Below are 25,542 nucleotides of genomic sequence, written 5' to 3' on the forward strand. Positions count from 1 at the left end.
AATAAGTTTAGGAATAGGGTTAAACCTTTGGACCCTCCACATGATCATTGGGTCGTAGGTAAAATTCGGTTTTGGGCCCAGTTTAGTATTTTGGTCATAACTTCCTCATTATTCATCGGAATTGGGCTTATAATATATCGTTGGAAAGTTCTTTTCAAACCTCATCCAACTACACCATTATTGGACCCATATCATGGACAAAACTAAACTAGAATGCACGTTTTTCAAAAATAAGGTAAGAAAAGAAATATTTTCAAAAACAGAAAGAAAGAGATATTTTAATAAAAACATCATCATCACTAGACTTTTCACACTTTCGCTTCGTTCAATAATCAAATACATGAAAGGTTTTCATCACTGGGTTTGGTTTTGGGGAGACACATTTGGGTGTCTACAGATACTAACAAGATTAATAACAAACCCTAGCATGTCACTAAACATTAAAAATCAAAGTTTTAACCCTAACATGATACTATTATGAATATTAGGAAGAGAATAAAAGGCATCGCAGGAATCATGATTGATATAAGCAAATCACCCTAAATATCATACTAAAGAAAGCATCCTAACATGATACTAGGAACATCCTAAACATGATACTAGGAATCAATAAAACATCCTAACATGATACTAGGAATCAAAATAACAATCTAAGCATGATTTCTATATCATAAAATCAATAAATCAATTAAAGCACTTACTTGGATGCCTCGTACCTCTTTCTAATAACAAAATACACACGTTAGTAACTTCAAGGAAAATAATAAAATCAAAGAATTAAATTAAATAGTTAAAGGAGAGATTTGGGACCAAACCCTCAGAAATTAAAACCTTTCACGTCTAGGGCGAAGGCAACTTCGAATTTGGCTAGGTGTCTCTAGGTCTTGTGAATGCGGAATTTTGTATGAAAAAGAGTAGGTTTAGAAAAGAGAGAGAGAGAGTAATCAAGAGATTCTTGATGAGAATTGGTGAAAACTGATGATTCAAAACGGAGTTTTTAGAAGGCTATTTATAGAGAAAATCAGCCAAAAAGATAGAAAATCGAAACAGAGTTCTGACGCGCAAAAACAAGGTTAGCGCCAGACGCTGACATTAGCGCCAGGCGCTAACGCTAGCGCTAGGCGCTAATAACTGGCGTTTGGCGCTGATTAACTTTCTAACGCGTTCTCTAAAATCAAATAGAAATTAACCGTACAGGAGCATAAAATCGTATTTTCCTCAAAAAATTCTTTTATTCTGATTAAAACTCTAAAAAGTCAACAAAAGTCAATTTATCAATGCTAATTGAATTAGGAATGAAAAAAACCTTCTAGAAGAATCTAGAAAACTAAAACCATTCCTAATTGCATTAGGAATGATAAATCCATATTAGGCCCTCCCTTAGATCATTGGGCCGCATATAAGGCTCAAACCGGGCCCAGTGTAGCAATTTGGCCATAACTTCCTCAATATTCATCGGAATTGGGCTTATAATATATCGTCGGAAAGCTCTTTTCAACCCCTATCCAACTACACTACTATTGGACCCATATCATGGACCAACCAAACTGGATTGGCTGTTTTCTTAAAATAGGTTTTCAAAAACAGAGAGAAGAGAAAAGAAATTAAAACTATCCGCAACACTAAACTTTCCACACTTTCACTTCATTCGATTATGATTCGATGTGAAAGGTACTCATCACCGGGTTTGGTTTTGGGGAGACACAAATGGGTGTCTACATGTGTCGATTATATATAGTATTTTACCCCCGTCCTTTGGTCATAATTAGTAGTGTTTTTGGCTCTTTAGAGCCACTTTTATTACTAATTGGTGTTTTCTAGTGTTTTTGTAGTTTTGGTTGAGTTTTGTAGGAAATTGCACTTTTGGAGCATTTTCCCGGGTTTTCATGGATCAACTATGGAGATTGGAGGAGCACGACCATCTTTGAAGCCCAAGGCCGGTTAGAGTCATCAAGCCGGTGATTAAGGACTCGGTAATCGGGATACCGAGGTATTTGGACCGAATGATCGAGACCCTAAGTCGATATCCGGATTGGGCCGAAGAAATAAGCCCAATCGAAGTTCCAAGCCTCGAGGTGAAGCAAGGGCCCGATCGGGCAAGCTTAGCTCGATCGGGCAAGCTTAGCTCGATCAGGCGTGGCGCGCGAGAGTTGTGCTGGTGCGTGGCCAAAGGCGCGCCTGATCGGGTGAGCTGCTAGCTCGATCGGGCGCGGTTGTTTAGAAGAGTACGCAGAGAAAAAGGCGGGCCCGATCGGGCGGCCCTTCGCCCGATCGGGCGCGTGTTTTTAGAGGACCTGATTAGTTTTTCAATTAGGATTTGTTTTAGGGAGGTTTAAGTACGATTTTTTTGTACGAAATTTTAATTACCTTCTCTTTTTAGATTTTCTCTCTCTACTTAGATTTTAGATTAGTTTCTCTCTAATAATTTATTCTTGACTTTATTCTTAATTCCAGATTTCTTTGGTAACAATTTCTCTTCTCATAATCTTAGTTATTTATTTATTCCTTTGATCATGTCTTGTTTTATTGTTTTGATTAGTTTAGTTTTAATTATGTGTGAGTATTTCTATCTCTAAGGTTTGTGGGGATCCATAAATAATATGAAGGGGTAATTTATTGTTGTTAATTGTCAATGCTAGATTAATTTCCTATTGATTGATTTAGTGCTCTATGACTAGATTTGCGCAGATCTTTTATGCATGAGTTTGACAATATTGATTCGAGATTCGACATATGAGAATTAATGTTTAGGTCTAGTTTCAATAGGCAGGTTAATTTATAAATGGTTAAGTCGAGATTCGAGAGATGAGATTTAATACCGGTAGATTAATTGTGTGATTGTAATACGTAGCGAAAGCCCTTTATGATCTGATTAATGTTTGAATTGATGATTGATTATTATGTTTTACCCTAGAATATTATTTATTGGTGAACCTATGCCGTAGGCCTTTTATTCATTGTTTTCTCCTTATTCTTAATCTTCGTAGTTTAGTTTCCTTCGATAATAATATTTTGGTTACTTTATAATCTAGAGTATATTAATTAATTAGGAATAGAAAGACTCGTTTCTCTGTGGATTCGACCCTACTTCCCTATCTACATTAGTTAGAGGATTTAGGAATTACTTTTGATTAGGTGATATGACTTGAGCCTGTCATGATATATGTTGGATATGAATCTCCTTTGATAATTAAGTACTTAGAGCCAACTATAGGAGATTTATTTATGGCTCGTTATGCAGATTGCCATTTTGATGAATCATTTTTCCAACATTAGGGGGAGGAAACAAACAGTCGGAAAAGGAAATTAGATGGAATGAATTATCATTATCTCGCCTAGATCCTCGTACTAAACAATGTGAATTGGAAGTCCAAAAGATAATTCATTTGCAAAACTTAGCAAATTAATTGTCAGACTCATATACTAACCCAAAGAAAGTGACAAAGTCACATATACCAGCTGAAAATGCTCCGATTAAGATTGATGTCCCAGAAGGACAAGCCCAAGTTGCAAATGATTTTAAAGCACGGCTAAAGCGTGGTAGATCCATTGGTTTCAAAGATAAAGATCCTCGGAAAATAAAAGGAGCAACAATTAATAATGGCCAGACCGAGGAATCAATTAATTTTGAAGGATCTCCTTAAGAGACCTTAAGCATGATGGAAAAAGATATTCAGGTACCTAACAATGAAGAATTTTCAACAAATTATATCATGTCTAGAATTACATGAAACCGAAACTAAGTCGACGTCGATGATGTTATTGGATGCAATGTGGCACTAGATGTCATGAATGATGATGAGGATCATGAGCCTAAATCCATTGATGAATGTAGACAAAGAAGTTATTGGCCAAAATGGAAAGAAGCAATTGAAACTGAATTGAAATCTCTTTAAAAAAGAGAAATATTCGGACCTGTAGTCTGTACACCTGAAGGTGTAATACCAGTGGGATAAAATGGGTCTTTGTACGAAATAGAAATTACAATGGTGATATTGTAAAATATAAGGCCCGATTAGTTGCACAAGGATTCTCACAAAGACCCGGTATTGATTATGAGGAGACATACTCTCATGTGGTGGATGCAACTACTTTTAGATTTCTAATCAGTCTGGCAATAAGAGAAGGACTTGATTTATGCTTGATGGATGTAGTCACATCTTACTTGTATGACCCACTGGATAATGACATTTACATGAAACTCCCAAAATTGTTTAAACTGCCAGAAGCAGCAAATTCAAGTTCTCGAGAACAATACTCAATCAAATTGAATAGATCTCTATATGAATTGAAACAATCAGGGCGCATGTGGTATAATCGTCTCAGTGAGTATTTGTTGAGAGAAAGGTATAAGAATGATCCTATATGCCCATGTACTTTTATAAAGAGATTTGTATCAGGATATGTCATAATTGCAGTATATGTTGATGATTTGAATATTATTGTAACTCCTGAAGAGATTTCAATAATAGTAGAGTGCTTAAAGAAAGAATTTGAAATGAAATATCTTGGGAAAACTAAGCTTTGCTTAGGGTTACAAATTAAACACTTAAAGAATGGAATCCTTGTGCACCATTCAACATATATAGAAAAGGTTATTAAAAGACTTTCTATGGATATATCATATCCATTGAGTAGCCCTATGGTTGTTAGAGCACTTGATGTGGAAAAGGATCCCTTTCGTCCTCGGCAGAATGACGAAGAAATTCTTGGTCCTGAAGTACTATATTTAAGTGCAATAGGGGCATTAGAGCACTTGATGTGGAAAAGGATCCCTTTCGTCCTTGGCAGAATGACGAAGAAATTCTTGGTCCTGAAGTACTGTATTTAAGTGCAATAGGGGCATTAATGTATCTTGCTAGTCATATACGACCTAACATATCATTTTTAGTAAATTTGTTAGCAAGATTTAGCTCATTCCCCACCCGAAGGCATTGGAATGAGGTTAAGCATATACTTCGTTACCTTCAAGGTACGAAAGATAAGGGTTTGTTTTTCTCTAACCTATGCAAAGAAGGTTTGATTGGTTTTGCAGATGCAGGGTACATGTCTGATCCTCATAATGCTAGATCGCAAAATGGTTATATGTTCATGTGTGGAGGTACTTCTATTTCTTGGTGTTATATGAAACAAAAAATTCCAGCTACTTCTTCTAACCATGCTGAAATTTTGGCAATCCATGAGGCTAGTCGTGAATGTGTATGGTTAAGGTCTGTAATTCAACATATACAAACATATTGTGGCATAATGCAGCATGCAACGTCCAGCTTAAGGAAGGGTATATCAAAGGTGATTAAACGTAGCACATTTTACCAAAATTCTTCTACACTCATGATCTTTAGAAATATGGCGATATAAAAGTCCTTAAGATCCGCTCGAGTGAAAACTTGGCAGATTTGTTTACTAAGGCGCTCCCAATAGCCACATTCAGAAGTTAGCTTATGGCATTGGATTGCGTTGTCTTAAAGATCTCAAGTGATGTAATCATGACGGGGAGCTAATGCGCGCTTCACTCTTTTTTCCTTAACCATGGTTTTTTCCCACTGGGTTTTCCTGGTAACGTTTTTAACGAGGCAGCATCTTATGCGCATTATAAGGTATTATTTTGTACAAGTTATGAAAAATCTAAATGTGGATGACTATTATCCCATGTACCATCTAAGGGGGAGTGTTATGAAATATCTAAATGTTGATGACTATTATCCCATGTACCATCTAGAATACTCTAGAGTTGGGTATTTGATCTTATCCGTTAATGGAACTCTAGACATTATACATGTATATATATCCCGTACTAAATGGACAAATATACATAATGTAAAAATATTTCTCTCATCTCTATATTTCTCTTCCATATTTAACAAGTTTAAGTTTATAAAAATAATTCAATTTAATAAAAAAAAATAAAACAATTAAACAAGCCAATAAAGTAAACCTCACAGAATGAGGGATATTTCAGGTAATTAAAGCTACCTCCATTTTAATCGGAGTTAAAACCTTTCCAAAATTACTCCGTTTGGAGAAAGAAGAGAAAGTAGACGATTTCTATCGTCTTCACTTTTCCTCTCTCTTTCATCACTCATCATTCTAACTTCTTGTATCATTCCAATTTCTTTCCTTTTTGGTATTTTTAGCTATTTATTTCTTCCAAACCTCGATTGCAATTCGTTGCTTCAATTCTCGATGTTCACCAAATTCTGGTAATTTCATATGATTTTGTCCTACTTTATGCAATTAATTCAATTTCTTTGCTTGGATTTTGGATGTTGTTTGATCTTCTTTATTCTTGCTCAACGAATTTAATTAATTTATGCTTATTTTATTTTATTTTATTTTATTATTATCAGAATCTTAGAATTAGATGAATTTGAATGTTAATCAATTTTTTGGATTTTGTGACAGGTAGAAAACATAAATTTGTACTGAATATCCTGTGAGGTACAGTATATTGAATTATTGATAGTTTTAGTACGATTATACGTTTCTGAATTCGATTACCCAATTTGAAGGGTTTTCTAAGTATGAACAATCGTAATTTTGATTTTTCTGTATTTAGTTTTGATTGGAATATAAGGGTTTAGTAAATTAAATCTTATGATTGGACTGCGTGATTTGAAAGGGTCTATTTTATTGCCTATATGTGTATTCAGCTATCGAATGAGTTTGGTCCTTAGGCAACAATTGGAATGATGGGAATGAATTCGAGGGTTATATTGAATTATAAGAGCAACTACAATGGTTGGCTAATTCATATAATAGCTTGTTATGCCAAATCATCTTTTTAAGCTACAACAATTCTAGCTATTTGTTGCTCCAATGGTTAAGCTAGTTATAAATTAATTTATTTTTAAATTTAAAATATTTTTTATCTAATAAATATCTACCAAGCTAATTAGCTCTACAAAGCTAATTTGCTTGCCAAAGCTAATTAGCAAGATGTGCAACAATGGTATAGCTATTAGTTTAAGAGTTTTAATATTTGCAAGTTAGTCCCTTTTTTCAACCATTGGAGTTGCTCTAAGGTGGTGGTGATATAGTGATGATTGTTAGAAGTTGGTGGAGGAAGGACTTTAGAGGGAGGGAATGCTTACTGAGGGATATAGGGTCTTACTACCCATTTGGGCGTAATTTATTACTGTTCTGCAATGTTTCACATTTCGTATTATCTTTCATAATAGTTTTCGCATTAGATATTTAATTGGTACCCCTTATATTGAGCATGTCTTAGTGTTTGAGTTATGTGCTTTAGCTGTGGTAAGTTCATGGAAAATCATTATCTTGCACTTTGGGGATTTGGGCTTTTGTCCGTGAAACACTGTGTGAGATTTGGGATTGGAATCTGCAGCGATCTTTATTGTCTTTATGTTTTGACTGTGGATGTGCTATTAAACTTGAGTTTATATCTGGAGATTTCAGGAAAGAAAGAACCATTGGAGATCTATGTTGTGGGATTATAGAAATAAATAATTTTGCTTGCTGGCTGTGCATATTGACTTGGTGCATTTTTGGTATGAGTCTAGGAAAGAAAACGGGGTGAAGAAAAATAAGAAGAGAAAAGGGTAATTGTATACCTAAGGAAAGGAACTCCTTGTATTGAATTGATTAATTGAAGATCAATGGGGGAAACAATTTTGTTAATTTGTTATCATAGGGATTAGGGGGGTGGGGGGGTGGTTATTAATTCCCTTTCACCCCTTAAATACTCTATACCAAACATGCTCTTATTTCTCGTATTATTTTAATTGTTTTCCATGTATTTATTCGATTATGTAAGTCGTGACGTACATGATTTTTTTTTTTTTTTTTTTTGCTATTAGTTTATTGAGGGTTCATGGCGCTTCTCTAAAGTAGATACTCCTAAATAGGAAGTCTTGTCTTGAGTACTTATAGGCTCTATTACATGGACTTGGCAAAATTCATCACATACCCTTGTCGACACAACACGACATCGACATGGGTATGAAATCCGGCATCGACTCAGCGGAATGCACTTGGACCGGTGTATAAAAAGGCGTTATGCGATTAGAGTAGAGCGCCACGCCTTTTTTGCTCTAGGTGAGGTGCATTCAAAGATGTGCACCTAAGGCACATGAGGTGCACCATGAGGCGCACATAGGCAAATTTATTTATTGTTTTACATTGTGCGCCTCACTTCAAAAGAGTCTTGAGCCTTTTTCTACATTGACTCGGACTCTAACCGGCAGTTGTACAAAACTACAAACTCTAGATCTAATTATTGGCTCATCCAAACATGAAAAACAGAAGAAAAAGCTTGGGGCTTTTGGTCGCACATGTGAGGCGACTTGCATGGCAGTATAATCCTTGCCGGTGGTCGAAAGTTGTTGGAGAGAACAAGAAAAAAGAAAAAGAATAATAAGAAATACACTTGTAAATACGAAATCTAGTGAGATTGAAAAGGTGTGGAGCAGTTCCTAAAGTAAAGTATAACTGTTATGTATGTTATATGAGTAATTACATGTATATGAGTAATTACATGTATATATGGGCAAATTCATATCCTGAATTTAGAGTAGTATCATTGGATGATTAAATAATAAAATTGATACCATAAATGCATGTAGTTGTACTATATATGCATACAGTGTTACTATTTAAATATATAGTACCGCTGAATAAACTAATTGTATGATATAGGTCCCCATTATGTGATGACAATTTGGCCAAAATATAGGTGGGCTCCACCCATCTAACTCTCAACCTTTCTCTTTATTCCACGTGCTTTAACAATCTTGTGTGATATGTTTGTATAAATACATATCAAACCTCCTTTTATACTTCCTCAAAAGTGGGTGGTGAAACTAATGGGTGAGGAGAGGCCGAGAGAGATGACGTTATCACTGTACTCTCGGATTTTTCATTTGGTACTTAGTTTCCTTTTGGATTCCACATTGTACAATATAGTTGTAATTAATTCATTCTACCCTAACATTCCATCAAATTTGTTTTGTATTCTTTGATTTTGGTGCCATAAAAATTGCTCGATTAAGATTTTAAGGGGATCTTTAACGATTAGTTCAAAATTAGCAAAAAAAGGTTCAAAAATGTCTTGGTTTAAGTAAAAAAAAAAGTCTCGATTCGCATATTTCAATTAAAAATGTATGGTTAAAGTTTAAAGGGTCAACATGACTAACAATGTTTTTGGATAAAGAAATGGGAAAGAAAAGAAGGGGAGGGAGGTGAAGGGGAAGGAAGAAATCTGAGTTTTCCTTCCAAATCTCTCAATTGTTGGAGAGATTTGTTTCTTACAAATTAATCCGTCCATTTCCCCCCCCCCCTCTCCAATTCCTTTCCTTCCTCATTTGTTATCCAAATGAAATATAATCAATCCCTCCATTTCCTTTCTTTATTTTCCCTCCTTTTTTCTCAATCCAAACAAAGTGTAAAGGATCAAACTTTGAAGTTGAATTTGATAAAATGGGCCACAAATGCCCCAAACTAATGCTTTAAATAGGAAAATTTGTAAAAAAAAATAAAAAAAGCCTTTAAAAGCACTATATTACGTAAAAAAAGAAACTTTTAAAAGCTTTATTGTAAAAGAAAACCTGGTTGTAAATTTTTTTTGTTAAAGACAATATAATACCTTTAATTCATTTAATTAACCTCTAATTTCTTTTAATACTTAACCATTAAATAATTAAATTGATATATATATAAAGAAAAAAAAAACTACCACCCCCACCACCAACCCTTTCCTTTCCCCCCTCCTCTTGCAGCAGCCCCCCTTCCCCAATTGAGCCGTCGCCACCCCCAACAACCCCCCCACCCCTCCTTAAACCCTAACCCTTCCCCCCCCTCTCCAATTCCTTTCCTTCCTCATTTGTTATCCAAATGAAATATAATCAATCCCTCCATTTCCTTTCTTTATTTTCCCTCCTTTTTTCTCAATCCAAACAAAGTGTAAAGGATCAAACTTTGAAGTTGAATTTGATAAAATGGGCCACAAATGCCCCAAACTAATGCTTTAAATAGGAAAATTTGTAAAAAAAAATAAAAAAAGCCTTTTAAAAGCACTATATTGCGTAAAAAAAGAAACTTTTAAAAGCTTTATTGTAAAAGAAAACCTGGTTGTAAAATTTTTTTGTTAAAGACAATATAATACCTTTAATTTATTTAATTAACCTCTAATTTCTTTTAATACTTAACCATTAAATAATTAAATTGATATATATATAAAGAAAAAAAAACTACCACCCCCACCACCAACCCTTTCCTTTCCCCCCTCCTCTTGCAGCAGCCCCCCTTCCCCAATTGAGCCGTCGCCACCCCCAACAACCCCCCCACCCCTCCTTAAACCCTAACCCTTCCCCCCCTCTCCAATTCCTTTCCTTCCTCATTTGTTATCCAAATGAAATATAATCAATCCCTCCATTTCCTTTCTTTATTTTCCCTCCTTTTTTCTCAATCCAAACAAAGTGTAAAGGATCAAACTTTGAAGTTGAATTTGATAAAATGGGCCACAAATGCCCCAAACTAATGCTTTAAATAGGAAAATTTGTAAAAAAAAATAAAAAAAGCCTTTTAAAAGCACCATATTGCGTAAAATAAGAAACTTTTAAAAGCTTTATTGTAAAAGAAAACCTGGTTGTAAAATTTTTTTGTTAAAGACAATATAATACCTTTAATTCATTTAATTAACCTCTAATTTCTTTTAATACTTAACCATTAAATAATTAAATTGATATATATATAAAGAAAAAAAAACTACCACCCCACCACCAACCCTTTCCTTTCCCCCCTCCTCTTGCAGCAGCCCCCCTTCCCCAATTGAGCCGTCGCCACCCCCAACAACCCCCCCACCCCTCCTTAAACCCTAACCCTTCCCCCCTCTCCAATTCCTTTCCTTCCTCATTTGTTATCCAAATGAAATATAATCAATCCCTCCATTTCCTTTCTTTATTTTCCCTCCTTTTTTCTCAATCCAAACAAAGTGTAAAGGATCAAACTTTGAAGTTGAATTTGATTAAATGGGCCACAAATGCCCCAAACTAATGCTTTAAATAGGAAAATTTGTAAAAAACAATAAAAAAAGCCTTTTAAAAGCACTATATTGCGTAAAAAAAGAAACTTTTAAAAGCTTTATTGTAAAAGAAAACCTGGTTGTAAATTTTTTTTGTTAAAGACAATATAATACCTTTAATTTATTTAATTAACCTCTAATTTCTTTTAATACTTAACCATTAAATAATTAAATTGATATATATATAAAGAAAAAAAAAAAACTACCACCCCCACCACCAACCCTTTCCTTTCCCCCCTCCTCTTGCAGCAGCCCCCCTTCCCCAATTGAGCCGTCGCCACCCCCGACAACCCCCCCACCCCTCCTTAAACCCTAACCCTTCCCTCCTCCCTTCCATCACCATAAAACAACCCCCCCCCCCCTTCTTTCTCTCTCCCCTCTTTTTCGCCATTTTTAAACCTGCAAAACCCTCATTCCTTCATCAATGGTGCCAATCAATTCTCACTCATACACCAATTCAACACACCCTTTCACAACCACATCTCACTCTAAGTGGGTTGTGAGAAGGAGAGGGGTCCGTGTGGTGGTTTTTATTTTTAATTTGTAATTAACTAAATGGTTAAGTGAGAGTTAGAGGGTAATTAAAATAAATTAGAGGTTATTTAAGTGAATTAGAGGCAATAGGTTGTCTTTATCCAAAAAAATTTGCAATTAGGTTTTATTTTACGATAAAGCTTTGAAAAGTTTTTTATTTATTTATTTTTCTTATTTTTTTCAAAATCGTGCTTTTAAAAGTTTTTTAATTGACAAATTTTCCTTTTATTTAACCGGTAGAATAGAGAATAAGTCAAAATTACAATGATAACATGTGGAATAAAAAAAAAATTGGGTACCAAATGGAAAAGTCCAAAGTACAATGAAACCAAATGGAAAATCCCTTTATTATTATGGAAATTGGACAAGTGGACAATTTGTTTTCTTGTATTTATTTATTTATTTTGAAGAACTTCTTGTATTTATTTAACAGTGGCTTTTTTTAAATTTTTTTTTCTTCAGTTTAATTATATTATTGATAGTAAAAAAGAAGATTAGTGATTGTTTTTGTTATTTGACTTCCTTAACATAATGAAATCTAAATTATATTTTTATACATTAATTGTCGTGTGTCTATGTCCTTGTACCCGAGTCCGAATCCCGAATAGTCCCCCATGTCCAAATTTTTTGGAATTGTCGCACTGGACACTTGTCCATGTAACATAGCTTATACATTCATTGTCGTGTGCCCGTGTCCCCATACGTGAATCCGAATCCTGGATGGAGTCCCCGCGTCCCAATTTTTTGGAATTGCCATATTGGACTCTAGGATTTCTACCCTTACCCGACACTCCTATGCGAGTCCATGTAACATAGCTTATAGGTCTGGTTCTATAAGATTTTATTATAGGAAACGTTATGTCAGGGTTTGTAGATTTCGTATGTATTTATTTATTTTTATATATTTATTTTATTTATGAATTGATCAATCCTGTTGAGGATTTTCTGTTGTAGAGATGAAAATCATATCTTCTTGCTAATATCAGTGAAATTATAAGCTCACTGTAAAGGAGGATTCCTCCTTTACTTAGTTTTAGGATGAATTTTACTTAATCATGGGGTGACTTTTGATTGCCATTGCGGTGGCTTTCTAACAAACATGGAACAACCAATTGATAAGTTGACCTATACATCATCATGTTGTGACTTTTAGTATGTCCTACACAATATAATATTTGATAGTCTAAGTTGGATTCTTATTAGTTGCTCTTCCCTATTCAATCTACCATGTGGAGTACTTCATAATGGCCTTCATGTTTGTTGCTTATAGGGGATCTCAGGACCAAGAATCACAATCTTGTCCGCAAGATGCTCCTTCACAATCATGGTACCCTCCCTTTGTAGCCAATTCCTCAAGTTATTCTCGGCCATCAACTCCTAACAGCTATAATGTACAGAGACCTTTTGAACGACCACAGTCTCCTTCGCATGTCTCACCTGCTGAAGCTGCTAGAATAATTTCATCATTGAAGGATAAGAGGTAATCATCTTTGTCTGTCGATTTGTTTATTTATACTCGTTGGCTGTATCATGTAAGTGTGGCATATAATGGAAAAGGACTGAATTGGTATTGGTGGAGTGATATTTTGAATTTCCATCTACCCAAGTGGTTCAGCCACTGGGTGGGTTAAGGCTTGGTGATGGAGAATATTTGTAATCCTAATATCCAATTTGTTTCTAATATCTAGTTAATTAGCTTGTGGTGGAATGTGTATACTGTATAGCTGAACACAACGTAAATACTGATATAGCTCTGTCCCTAGTTTTCTAACTGCAATTGAATAAATGTTGTAATTTAATAATATGAAAAGACCCCTATATATGTGTATTCTACCTCAGCCACAGAGTCGCAGGCATAATATTAAAAAATATTCCAAATAAAGTAGGAGAGTGTGACTTATGGATTTGAGGATGTCCATGTGAATCCCATGCCAAAATGTGCATGAGGAAGGAGGAAGCTGTGATAATCATGGAGAACTAATATTTATAGCGATAGATTACCCCAGGGATCTTGGTAGGCCTTTAATGTTTGTCTTCTTGCTCATTAGCTGACTTCCTTTTTTGCTTGGAACCTTTTCTGTCCTATATCACAGTGCTGATGAGCTTCGGAAACTTCTGACTGACAAAGAGGCCTACAACCAATTTTTACTTGATCTTGATCAAGTCAAGGCTCAAAATAATGTGAGTTATCCAGGATGCTTTTATTTACCTTCATGGGTCGTTCTTTTTATTAGTGACCAACTCTGAAAACTTTGTATCATCAAATTTTTACTTCAAGCCTTCTCAGTGTTTAGTTTCAAGGTGTATCTCTTTACTTGCTTCATTTTTTAGTTACTGTTGTATGTTGTCTTGCAGACCCTAATAATTGAATCAATTGTTTAGGTCCTATGTCAGATGTAGTATATTCAGTCCATTCTAAGAGGGTGTTAGAAGTCTAAACATCAAAAGAGCATCTGAATAGGGATACAATTCATTCAACTTGAGGAAAAGATCCATGGACAAGGAGTTGACCATCTATTGGTGCAATTCACTCTCTTTTAATAAGGAAAAGAAAATACTAGATATTGCTGTTGTTGATGTTAGGATTAGCTAAATACAAATAATGAACAAATATAAGGTGGAAAAATAAAAGACATTATAGTATGAGATTTAGTGCGATACCCAAGGACAAAATACTTGACTCATTAATCAATTACTCCCTCTATTCCTAAAAGTTCTTCCCATTTCGATTGAATGTTTAACAATGTAATATTATGACCATAAATATCTTAAGTTCCATATTAATTAAAAATATAATAATTGAATTATCTACTCATTGAGATGAATCAAATAAAATCCAAAATGGCTATATTATGTTTTATACATTAAGTTTAATATAGAATATTATCTCATCTTATGAATAGCGCTAAGAATGTAGGGAGTAACAACTATTAGCAACCATTACATCCTTTGAATTACAATTCACTCATGAACGCTGACCTAAAAACCTAAGAGAGTGTTTGATTCAAATAAATTTGGTATGAGGTATGAGTTTAGAATATATATATATATATATATATATATATATATATATATATATATATACATATATATATATATACATATATATATATATATATACATATATATATACATACATATATATATATATAACCCATTATTAGTGTTGGTTTAAGAACATTTTAATTTCTAAACCCATAGGAAATCCGGATTTGGAAACTCAAGGGGGAAGGTGGGCCACATTACTTATAACACACCTAAAATTGAAAGCTTTTGTTTTGCTCCCTTTATCCTAGTTTACTTGCATCACTTTGGCTTTACGTGCTTGTCAATGCAAAAATTTGACTATTTATATATTTGATTCGATTTAAAATTATTGAAAAGTTAATAATCCAACCGAAATAATTCAGTTCTGGAATTTTTGATCCAAATCCAAACCAAAGTTGGATTCCGTTTGGATCAAACCAAACCAAAATTCTAAAATCTTATTTGGATCCAAACCGTTAACCGATATTTTTTTGGCCTAAATTTAGAACTGTCCATAAAAATAAATAAAATAAAATTGTACATAGTAATAAATTGAAGTATAAGTTATCAAAACATGATCCGGAAATTTTATTATGTTGATAATCTTTACAATAATTCACCCCTAGGTACATGGTCAAATTGGGTGTGTGAATAGTGTAAAAAATCAATATGATGCGTTCCCTCCACCTCCCCAAAATTTGATAATTGTTTTTCTTTTATTAATATATAGGTAAGAATTGATAGTAAAAGTTTTGGCTCCACGATCAATGAGTTTCTCTGAGAATGAAATAAAGGGACGGGTCATGAGGGAGTTGTAACTTGTAAGTCATCATGCCTAAGGACCTTTGTTGTTGGAAACTGATTGTATCAAACATTGACATTGATGTGGTTAAAGTGGTATGGAACCTCATGCCTGAATCAAAGCTCAGTCTTAAAATTAGCTTAGCAAAAATTTATGTGAACCGATAATACCTGATACATTTGGGGTTAGTTCCAATCCAATCTGGAGTAGTGCTAGATCTAAAGATTCTGAACTCTTGCAAACCCAAACAATTTAGAGAATCGAACACCCGTGGTATAATTTTATACCACGGTGTAAATATTTATCCAAAATATGATAATTTTTACTACAATGGTGGTGTAAAAGTATGCCATAGAATGGTATATACCATCGCATGATAAACATTTGCTTTGGTCCCGGCGTAACATAAACCAACTTGGTCACGCCATGTGGCCTGGTTATCATGTATCTTTTATATGTTTTTTTTTTCAATTGCATTTTAAGAAAAAATTATAAAGTAAATAATTATCCATGTGATGTTTTATTAGCCAATAAGATTAAAGTATTGTTTTACAACAACCAATATAATTAAAATACACAAGATTGCCAAGTTGGCACTTTTAAAAGGAAGGGAAATGAATAGATGTTGGGAAAAAAAAATGGGTCATTCTTTTTGGGACTAAAATTAGGCCAAATGGATCATTTTTTCATGGACGGAGGGAGTACCTAAATTGCTTATTTTATTTGATTAACTTTACAAACATTAATTAGTTATTTCCAATAGTAAAATAAAATATAATTATAATTAAATTAATTGTATAATTAATACATATAGGAGAGAGAAAGTGTGGTGGTAAACTTTTTTAATACCATGGGTGGGGTGATTTTTGGAGAAAGTATATTGTATTGTGGTATAAATGATGTGGAGGAGTGAGAAAGTGGCAGAGAGAATGGGATGGTATAAATTTTTATACCATGAGTGATGATGGTCTTATGAAGAAAATAGATTTTAACTTGATGCGAAATAATCTGATCAGAATCTGATTCAAAAATCCAGTTTGCTTCTTTGGTGAATCCTGTATGTTTAATAACAATTATTTGTGATGATCTAAAGTTCTCCATATTCCACTTACACATATCTTCTACAATGCTTTTTTGAATGTGAAGCATATAAAAGATATCTGTGCACGTCTCCCAAAGTTTGAAATGTTGAGTAGTGTATAGGATTTGTAGTGGGGTTAAACTTGATGATTATAGAGTTAATCATCAATTTCTGGGGTTTTGGATGTTTGCTTTAGATAATGTACTGTATTTGGTATTTGATATAGATATGTCGTGTTTCTTGGAATTTTCTCTATTTTGAGTTTGCATCTTGGATTAGTCCCTGTCATAGTAATGTCGCATGAACCGATCCCTTATTGTGCCTTGTCTCATAGATCAACCCTCTGTTGCTATAAAGCTTTTGATGTTGCTTTCATGTTTCTGACCAATCTATTTTGCTATGATCAGGTTAGGGATGAATTAAAGAAGGAAATGCTCCATCTTGCCAGTAAGTCAAATATTTTTGATACAGGTTTTGTTAAAAATGAGTCAGTGACTTGTGAGTTGTGAATGATGTGATGTTTACAAATTTTTTGTTCTGTTAGGATCAAATTTGGACAAAGAGCCACAAATTGTGGAGCTGAGAAATCAAGTGAGTTTCACTCATATAATAACTATAAAAGACTAGTTTGTGTTTTTTTGTTTTTGGAAAAGTTGTTGATACTTTTTCTGATCTTTATTGTATTGCTGCAGTGTAGAATCATTCGGACAACTGAGCTAGCTTCAGCCCTGGAGAAACTAAATGACTTGGAGAAGAAAAAGGAAGATCTCTTGAAGTGCTACTCTTCAGCATCTCTTCTGCACAGACTGCAAGGTAAGTATCAGCACACCATACCTGGCTATAATCCGAGTCTAATTAGAAAGATGTGGATAGTGAAGACCTAGGTTGCACTGATACGGATACGGGGACAAAAACGGATACGGGTACGGGATACGGCAAAATCAAAATTTCAAAAAACGGGTATGGCTCGGATACGACAAAAATATATATATAAAATCCATAAAAAAGTTTAAAAAAAAAAAAAAATTAATCCGTACAACACAACTTTAAAATTAGATTTTTCTTTTTTATTAAACTTTTAAATTTATTAGACTTTAATTGAAAAGTACTCCATAAAAATAAGCTATCTAACCAAAAAATAAATACTTGTAAAAAGGTAATTGTACATTACCATCAACACATAACTAAAAACCAGGCACTAAATATAAAATAAAAATAAAAAGAAAAGATAAACAATTGTACATAGTCGACAATCTCAACATAGAGTAAAACTAGGAGTAATAATAAAAAGAACCGCTATTTCACCAAATGCCATTGAACAATTTGAAAATTCACCAAATGCCATCGGACTTTTCAGAATTCATAAAATGCCACCCAGTTTTTTTAAAATTCACCAGGTGCCATTAATGACCAACGGCTGTTAACTCCGTTAGTAATTAGGGGTTAATCATGACACATGTCATGATATAATTGGACCATTTATCTTAATTCATAAAATTATATGAAAAAAAACAAAAAACTAAAAAAAAACCCTAAATTTCCCCCACATCGCCAAACCCTAGCCCCTCCCCTTATCTCGCTGGAAAACGGTCGGCCACCACCTTAACCACCAAAAAACGGCCGGCCGGTCCTTTAGCGCCCCACCTGATCCACCGCCGACCCCCGAAACCACCCACGCTACCCGCCCCGACCCTAAAAACCACCTACACATCCGCCCTGACCCCAAAAACCACTAGTAAAAAGCCCCTCCTCCCTTTTCCCACCGCCGATTCGACGGTGAGAAAAGGGAGGAGGGGCAATCGACAGTGGGAAAGGGAGGAGGGGCTGTTTACTGGTGGTTTTTGGGGTCGAGGCGGCTGTGTGGGTGGTTTTTGGGGTGGGTGATGCTCGTGTTTGCGGTTTTATGGGGTCGGGGTAGTTTGTGAGGGAGGTTTTGGGGGTCGGCGGTGGGTCAGATGGGGAGCTAAAGGGTCCGCAGGCCGATTGTTGGTGGTTAAGGTGGTGACCGGCCGTTTTCCGGCGAGATGAGGGGAGGGGCTAGGTTTTGGTGGTGGTGGGGGTGGCTGGGAAAATTTTGAGGTTTTTTTAGGGTCTGCCGGCCGATTGTTGGTGGTTAAGGTGGTGACCGGTCGTTTTCCGGCGAGATGAGGGGAGGGGCTAGGGTTTGGTGGTGGTGGGGGTGGCTGGGAAAATTTGGAGGTTTTTTTTAAAAAAATTTTTCTTTTATTTTTTGATTTTTTGTATTTTTTTTAACTTTTTTTGTTTTTTTTTTTTTAAAATTTTTTTATGAATTAAGATAAATGGTCCAATCATCTCATGACAAGTGTCATGATTAAACCCTAATGACTAACGGAGTTAACGGCCGTCGGTCATTAATGGCTCCCGGTGAATTTTTAAAAAACTTGGTGGCATTTGGTGAATTATGAAAAGTCCGATGGCATTTGGTGAATTTTTAAATTGCTCAGTGGCATTTGATGAAATAGCCGTAAAAAGAAAAGATAAAAAGGGCGGGGTCCACCACTCAACCATTTTGTTTTATTGTAAAAATCAAGTTAGCCGTCAATGACCTTCCTTCTACTCACTTCTTTCTTCATTTTTCTCCATAAATGGACTTTAAAACTTTAATTAAATCTAAAAAACTTTAGAAAATAGAAAAATTTTTCGCCTTATAAAAACACAAACTTGATTGCGAACCACCACAACCCGAACGAGCCGTCGTCCCGCATTCCGTGTATCAATGCTCTAGTTGCCGCCTTGAATCAGATCCGACCATTGGAGGAACAAAATCAGAGTTTAAAAGTTTTAAGGCTTTTGAGAATTGGGGGAAATCCACATTTAGGTAGGTATTATACTGATTTGTTTTTTTTTTTTTTTTTTTTTTTTAAATATGGGTGGGTTTCATAGGAAACGTCAGAATTTGGGTTTTTTCGTACCCGATACGTTTCTGATCAAGATGCTAAACGTCCCCAAATTGCCTTGGCGTACCACTTTTGAAGGGGACGGTTTGGGGACGTATCCTAAGCGTACTCGCACCGTACCCGTCCCTGATACGTTTCGGGTACGGGAAACGGCACTCCATTGGCGTACCCGTGCATCATTGGTGAAGACTCAGTCTGCCATTGTTTCTTAGATAAGGTTATATGATTTTGCATCAAGTATCAGGTTTTAGTGAAATTGTAGTGTGCAGGGTTTATTGTATAGAAAGTTCATCAGAAAAATTATTATCCGCTTTTTAATAAATGTATTACTCCCTCCGTTTCATATTACTCGCAACAAACGGAGGGAGTGCGGACTTTTAGGCAAAAGATTGGAGGAGGATTAATTAAAGGAAGGGGTTTGTAAATAAAGAGAGAGAAAGTGGAGGGAAAGGTAGTGGTCCCAATAAAAGTAGTGGGAACATGTGATTATTTTTGAAGAGGGATTTATGTTCCCTCCCTTTTTTCGTTCTGATTTTGGTGGCGGATTCAATTTGGACAGCCACTAAAGGGATTAAAAAATTTTCCCTCCAAACTTTTCATGAAATTTTTAAAAAAGCTTTGAACTTTAACAATTTGTTGGCAATTTTCAACCAAAAGGCCCTTATAAAAGGCACAATTTTGATTCATTCACCCCTATTCATTCATAGCAAATGCTTGGGAATAGGGGGGGGGGGGGGAGGGAATATGAAATCCACCATTAATTACAGAAATCCAAACCAAATTGTTTCCAAAAGTACAAAAACCATCATCAACCTTAATTAATCCTAATTCCTAAATGCTGAGTTAGTTGCAGCAGCTGCTCTTTGTACAGAATTAGGCTTCACTGAAAGCTTCCAAAAAAAAATCAAGGCACCTCCACTTCATCACCTACCACCAGATCTGGAAAAAAAAAAAGAGGGGACTCATGGAAGAAATCTTTGATGATTTTTTCGATATCAACCAACTGTTGATGGAGCAATATAGAGATATGGCATCACAATACATCAACACAGTATCAGGGTCAGATTCAAACGAATTAAATCATCAACACAACATTGAAGGCAGTGATGTTGGGGAATCACAGTCAGAATCAGAAGACGAACAGGAGCATGCAATGAATGGCAGACACAGCACAGAACTCAACATTGAAGAAAAAAGGCAGATAGTAGATGACATATTGCTGAATATGGAAGGGGACTCACTTCCAAGAGGCATGCTTACATCATTGACAATCAAGCACCAAGTACACAGATCAACCACAAGCAGGTGGTTCAAAGAAATCAAAAAACAGATTCAATTAGGCAACTTAGTCGATGTAAGGAGCAAGAAGTTAGGGAAGACAGGGCCCAAGCCTAAACAATACTCAGATGAGTGGCTGATGTCTGTCCCAATGTACAAGAGAACCACAAATGGGAGTTATGCTGCAGCATTGAAGGTTCCACATGTTGTCATACATAGGTTAAAAAAAAAAGGAAGACTGAGGGCAGTGACAACAACAAATCACCCTGCATTTAGTGATAACCACAAAGTGGCAAGGCTGAAATGGGTCCTTAACCATGTGAACCCCTGCCTAGTGAAGGTGACCCTAGTTTTAGGGATTTGCAGCATTACATCCACATTGATGAGAAGTGGTTTTATATGAATCCAGAGACTAGGACATTCTACGTAACACCTAATGAAGAAACACCATACAGAGCACAACAATCAAAGAGGTTCAAGATAAAGGCCATGTTTATGGGAATGATTGGTAAGCCACTGTATGATGAGAATGACACATTGATTCACTCAGGGAAATATGGTCTATTCCCATTTGTTAAGTATGAGATGGCCAAGAAGAAAAGCAAACACAGAGATGCAGGAACAATGAAAACAAAAGCAATTCAAAAAGTCAACAGACAAGCAATAAGAGACATGATATTGCAGCACATCATTCCAACAATACATGCACAATGGCCAGCACTATTATCTAAGAACATAATCATACAGTGGGACAATGCTAGGCCTCATCAGATTCCCAGGGAGAGGAATTTCTGGCTGCAACACAAGCAAATGGATTTAATATCCAATTTGTATTTCAACCTGCCAATCCCCTTACCTAAATGTATTGGATCTTGGTCTTTTCAGGGTAATACAGTCAATACAGTATCAATCATTCCCAAAGAATTTGGATGAACTTTTGGAAAAGGTTGCACATGCATTTGATGTTTTTGATCCAACACTCAACAAGTACACATGGATCACTCTTCAGTCATGCATGATAAAGATATTGGAAAAAAAACAGGACAATAATTTCAACCCCCCACATATGGCAAAACAAAGACAAGATAGAGAGTTCTCCAGGAAATACTACAAGTAAATACTATAAGTAGACAGGGACCTCATCACACAGACTGTGAACTACCTCAACACTCTTTTCATTCCTACAACAGAAATTGAGGAACAACCAATTGAGATGGAAGTGGATGCAGATTAATATTCCAAGTCTGATGTGCACAAACATTTTGAAGTTGAAGATGAAGATGAAGAAGCAATTTTTTGATTAAGTGAAGCAGAACAGATATTTTTGGTTTTAAAGATGCAGCAAGTACCACCTACACAACTCCATTGACTGCCACACATAACCAGTAACACCTCAACTTATTTTTTTTTTGCTTGTTTTTATATTGGTTATGTGTCTTTTGGTAAATAGGATAGGAAAATTATTAAGCCAGTCATTGAAGTGTAGAGTATATGACATAGGACTAATGTACATTGTGCATATTTTGAATATGAAACAACCCTATTAACTCAAACGCTTTTATCTGTCTTAACACAACCCTATTAACACAAGCATGTAACAATAACAAACTAATTAGGGAGGAATGTCCATCAGATAGGAGTGTGTTAAACATGGGAAACTCCCTACCAAGGGTTCCTCAATAACAACCTTTAAACTAAGGAGTTGGAGCCATCCCTTGATAGGAAGTGCTATCAGATGAGTCCCTTCATCATTTGGAGAGTACATTTGTGTTATGATGCATGTGTTAGGAGGGACAAGACTTGGCAACCAAAACCCAAGGGCCGAGGGACTCAATAATCCATGACAGGCCAACCAACATGTATTCAACATGATACTATACCAGGACAACACCAAAACGAGTCAATCATAGCAGACAACACCAACAACAACTTACAAGTATATCAAAGTCACTACCAACACAGAGGACAACAACAACAACAATAGGACAATTAATGTGCAAGCACCAACACCAACATGAAAGGCAGCAAATTGAACCAGCATAGAGCATAACACAAGCAACATTAACCCAAATTCCAGCGAAATACAACATACTCACAAATTCAACAAGATTTTTAAACATATTATCAAACCAAAACCATTTTCACATAAACATAGGTTAATTAGTAAAAAATAAACAATATTTAGATAGGAATCGTTACGCTGCAAGGTCAGTTACTAGGAGGGAAGTCATGAGGATACTTCTCCCTCAACTCAGGGTCCCAGTCGCTGCAGTCCTCCATGAAGACGGATCGGACCCTTTTCTTGCCTCTAGAAGACCCAGAAGACCCAGAAGCAACGGTAGCCTTCAAAGGCTCCGAAAACACAACGGCTACGGGGTGAGGGGACTGAGGGACCTCAGCGACGGCAAGAACAGGGTCACTCCTAGCCTCCACCACCAGATGAGGGCCCTCAGTTGCCTCTTCTGTCAAAGCTAAAGGACCAGCAACACTTACAACTGAAGCAGGTTCAGCCTCAACAACCTTAGGTTTTGGTAGATCTACCTCCACAACAACATCTAGTATTGGGGCCAATTTTAGCCCCAAAATTCCGTCGAAGATACCTAGTGAACACCAGAGAGCAGCGACGAACTGGTTTCATGAATCTAGTTCCTCGCCGCGCTGTGTATAGTGAGAAGGGAGGGTTAGTATCCTCCTTCTGGGCAAGAGAATCGTTCTCATTTGGAGGGGAACTCATTTGGGAAATTTTTAGGGTTTTAGAGAGAGAACCAAGGAGAGACGAAAGAGTGTAGAGGAGAGAGAATACGAACTGTGAAGGTAGATCTAGGGTTTATAAAGGAATTCTGGAGAATTCCTCACAATTTGTTCAAACTGGGCACCATAATCAAGACGAATTGAATAAGAAGCAATGAATGAGTTAGTTGGGGAGATGAATGATCTATGATGAAATAAGTAGAAGGGGGATTAATTTTGGTGGGAATGGTTAGACTTAATTGATTAGATTTAGGATTAAGTGAATTTGTTTAATTTCTGTTAAAACAAATTAATCAAAATAAGTAAGGGCAATATAGACAATTCACCCCTAAAAACTTACTAAAAAAGGGAAAAAAATAACTTGTTGCGAGTAATGTGAAACACCCATATTTACTAATTGTTGCGAGTAATATGAAACGGAGGGAGTATTATCTTATTATATGCTATTAAATTTCAGAGGAAACAAACAAGACAGATGAAGATTCTGATAACCTTCACAGCCAATTCCTAGAAAGGGAGATTGAGCTTGCAGCATTTTTTCAGAAACACAAAAAACTGCGATCTTTGTACCATCGGCGAACAATGACACATCTTGCCGCCAAGACATCATGAGTCCATGAGATTACATAGGAGGTGGAATTTGGGTATAATTTGAATGTGCAGATTTTATTTGTAATTGTATCCTAACAATTTATACATACGTAGTATTTGACATATATCACCGATTAGTCTAATGGTAAGGGTTTGACGTCATGGTTATGAAGTCTTAGGTTTAAATACCCTATAGGCATTAAGGGGTGGAAATCCTTATCATTCCCAATCACTTTCATTGAGTTTAAATTATTTAAACATACATTCATGTTATTTACTTTCTACATACATTCGGATTGGGTTTGGAATTTGGATAGTGAGTATCAGATTAATTGTAATAATTTTATAGTCATGTATGCAAATGCATAACTTCAACAATTATTTATAATTATACACTTGTGTAATATTCATTAATGTAGTAGCTTAGCCATTTATATGGAAAGGTCAAAATAAACTAATATTGTTGTGATTTTGACAATTAATTTTCCCAATCTTTCATTAGATGCTTCACCGAAGATTATATATACAACCTAATTCCTTGAATCTAAACCACCTGTCTTTTTAAGTATATTCTTAGTCATGGACTAATAACTAATCAATAACATAATACTCCCTCCGTTTCATAACGTTAGTCCCAATAGAATCAATCACATAAAAAAAAAATGAATATTTGGAATCTAACATTAAAGTACAAAATAATGCATAATTAGTTTACCTTATTTAAATTTTTTGATTTTTTTTTTTTTTGAAAAACCATAAATCATAATTGCATAATTCAAGATAGAGATTTCCTCATTTAGGGGTCGCCTGGATTGGGTGGAATGGGGGAGGAAAAAATACAAGAGTAATTATTCTGGAAATAAAAATGGGTTTGACATTGGAGAAACAAATAAAGTGGGTAAATAATTTCCCAGAAAATGGGGTAAATGTTACCTAGCCCCCCCCCCCTAGAGTAACTTTTTCCTCCTCGAAAAATTTTCCAACCTACTACTCTCATGTGCCTCTTCTGCCTTCCTTCACATCTCCCTCCTCTGGTCTTCTCTCCTATTCATCTTTTTCATCTCCATTTTTGCTTATATCTTCTTCTATTCTCATCTATATATTCTCTCTCCTCTACTCATAGTTGTTGCTTATTCTTGATTTCTTCTTCCATAATTACTACAACAGTTTTGTTGCCAAACTATGAAAAATGAAATATTACCCCCTGTTTTATTCCCTCAATAAATTTAGCACCATTAAATATTATCCTCTTAATTATTACATGGAATCCAGGCATACTAAACTGACATGGAGATAACTAGGCCCGAATGTAACCCATAAATTATATGAATCGCTAAACATCGCCCGCAAATTACCATATAAAGCCCACAAATATGACTTGGTGTGACCATTATGCCCATTTTCTAAAATTGAAATAATCTCGGTTTAAAAAATGTGGAGTCGTACTGGCTCGTCGGGGGAGACTGGAGGGCAGGCCGGAGATGCGGGGGACGCCGGAGGTACGTCGTCGTCGACGGAAAAC

The 25,542-nt window shown here is 35.5% G+C and overlaps 1 protein-coding gene across 2 annotated transcripts; it reads left to right on the plus strand.

Moving 5' to 3' along the window:
- The first annotated feature begins 5,967 nt into the window (after positions 1 to 5,967).
- On the plus strand, positions 5,968 to 24,411 carry LOC110734700 (vacuolar protein-sorting-associated protein 37 homolog 1-like). Of its 2 annotated transcripts, XM_021914845.1 has the most exons (7): positions 5,968 to 6,200; positions 12,843 to 13,052; positions 13,666 to 13,753; positions 16,890 to 16,929; positions 17,027 to 17,073; positions 17,175 to 17,295; positions 23,887 to 24,411. In XM_021914845.1, the coding sequence occupies exons 1-7, from the start codon at positions 6,184 to 6,186 to the stop codon at positions 24,039 to 24,041; spliced, it is 678 nt and encodes a 225-aa protein (XP_021770537.1). In that variant the 5' UTR covers positions 5,968 to 6,183; the 3' UTR covers positions 24,042 to 24,411. The 2 variants fall into 2 exon arrangements, with proteins under 2 accessions (XP_021770537.1, XP_021770536.1); XM_021914844.1 differs by lacking the exon at positions 5,968 to 6,200 and having other exon boundaries at positions 12,802 to 13,052.
- The last annotated feature ends 1,131 nt before the right edge of the window (positions 24,412 to 25,542 follow it).

This window comes from Chenopodium quinoa, unplaced genomic scaffold (genome assembly GCF_001683475.1).
Source record: "Chenopodium quinoa cultivar QQ74 unplaced genomic scaffold, ASM168347v1, whole genome shotgun sequence".
NCBI classification, from domain to species: domain Eukaryota; kingdom Viridiplantae; phylum Streptophyta; class Magnoliopsida; order Caryophyllales; family Amaranthaceae; genus Chenopodium; species Chenopodium quinoa.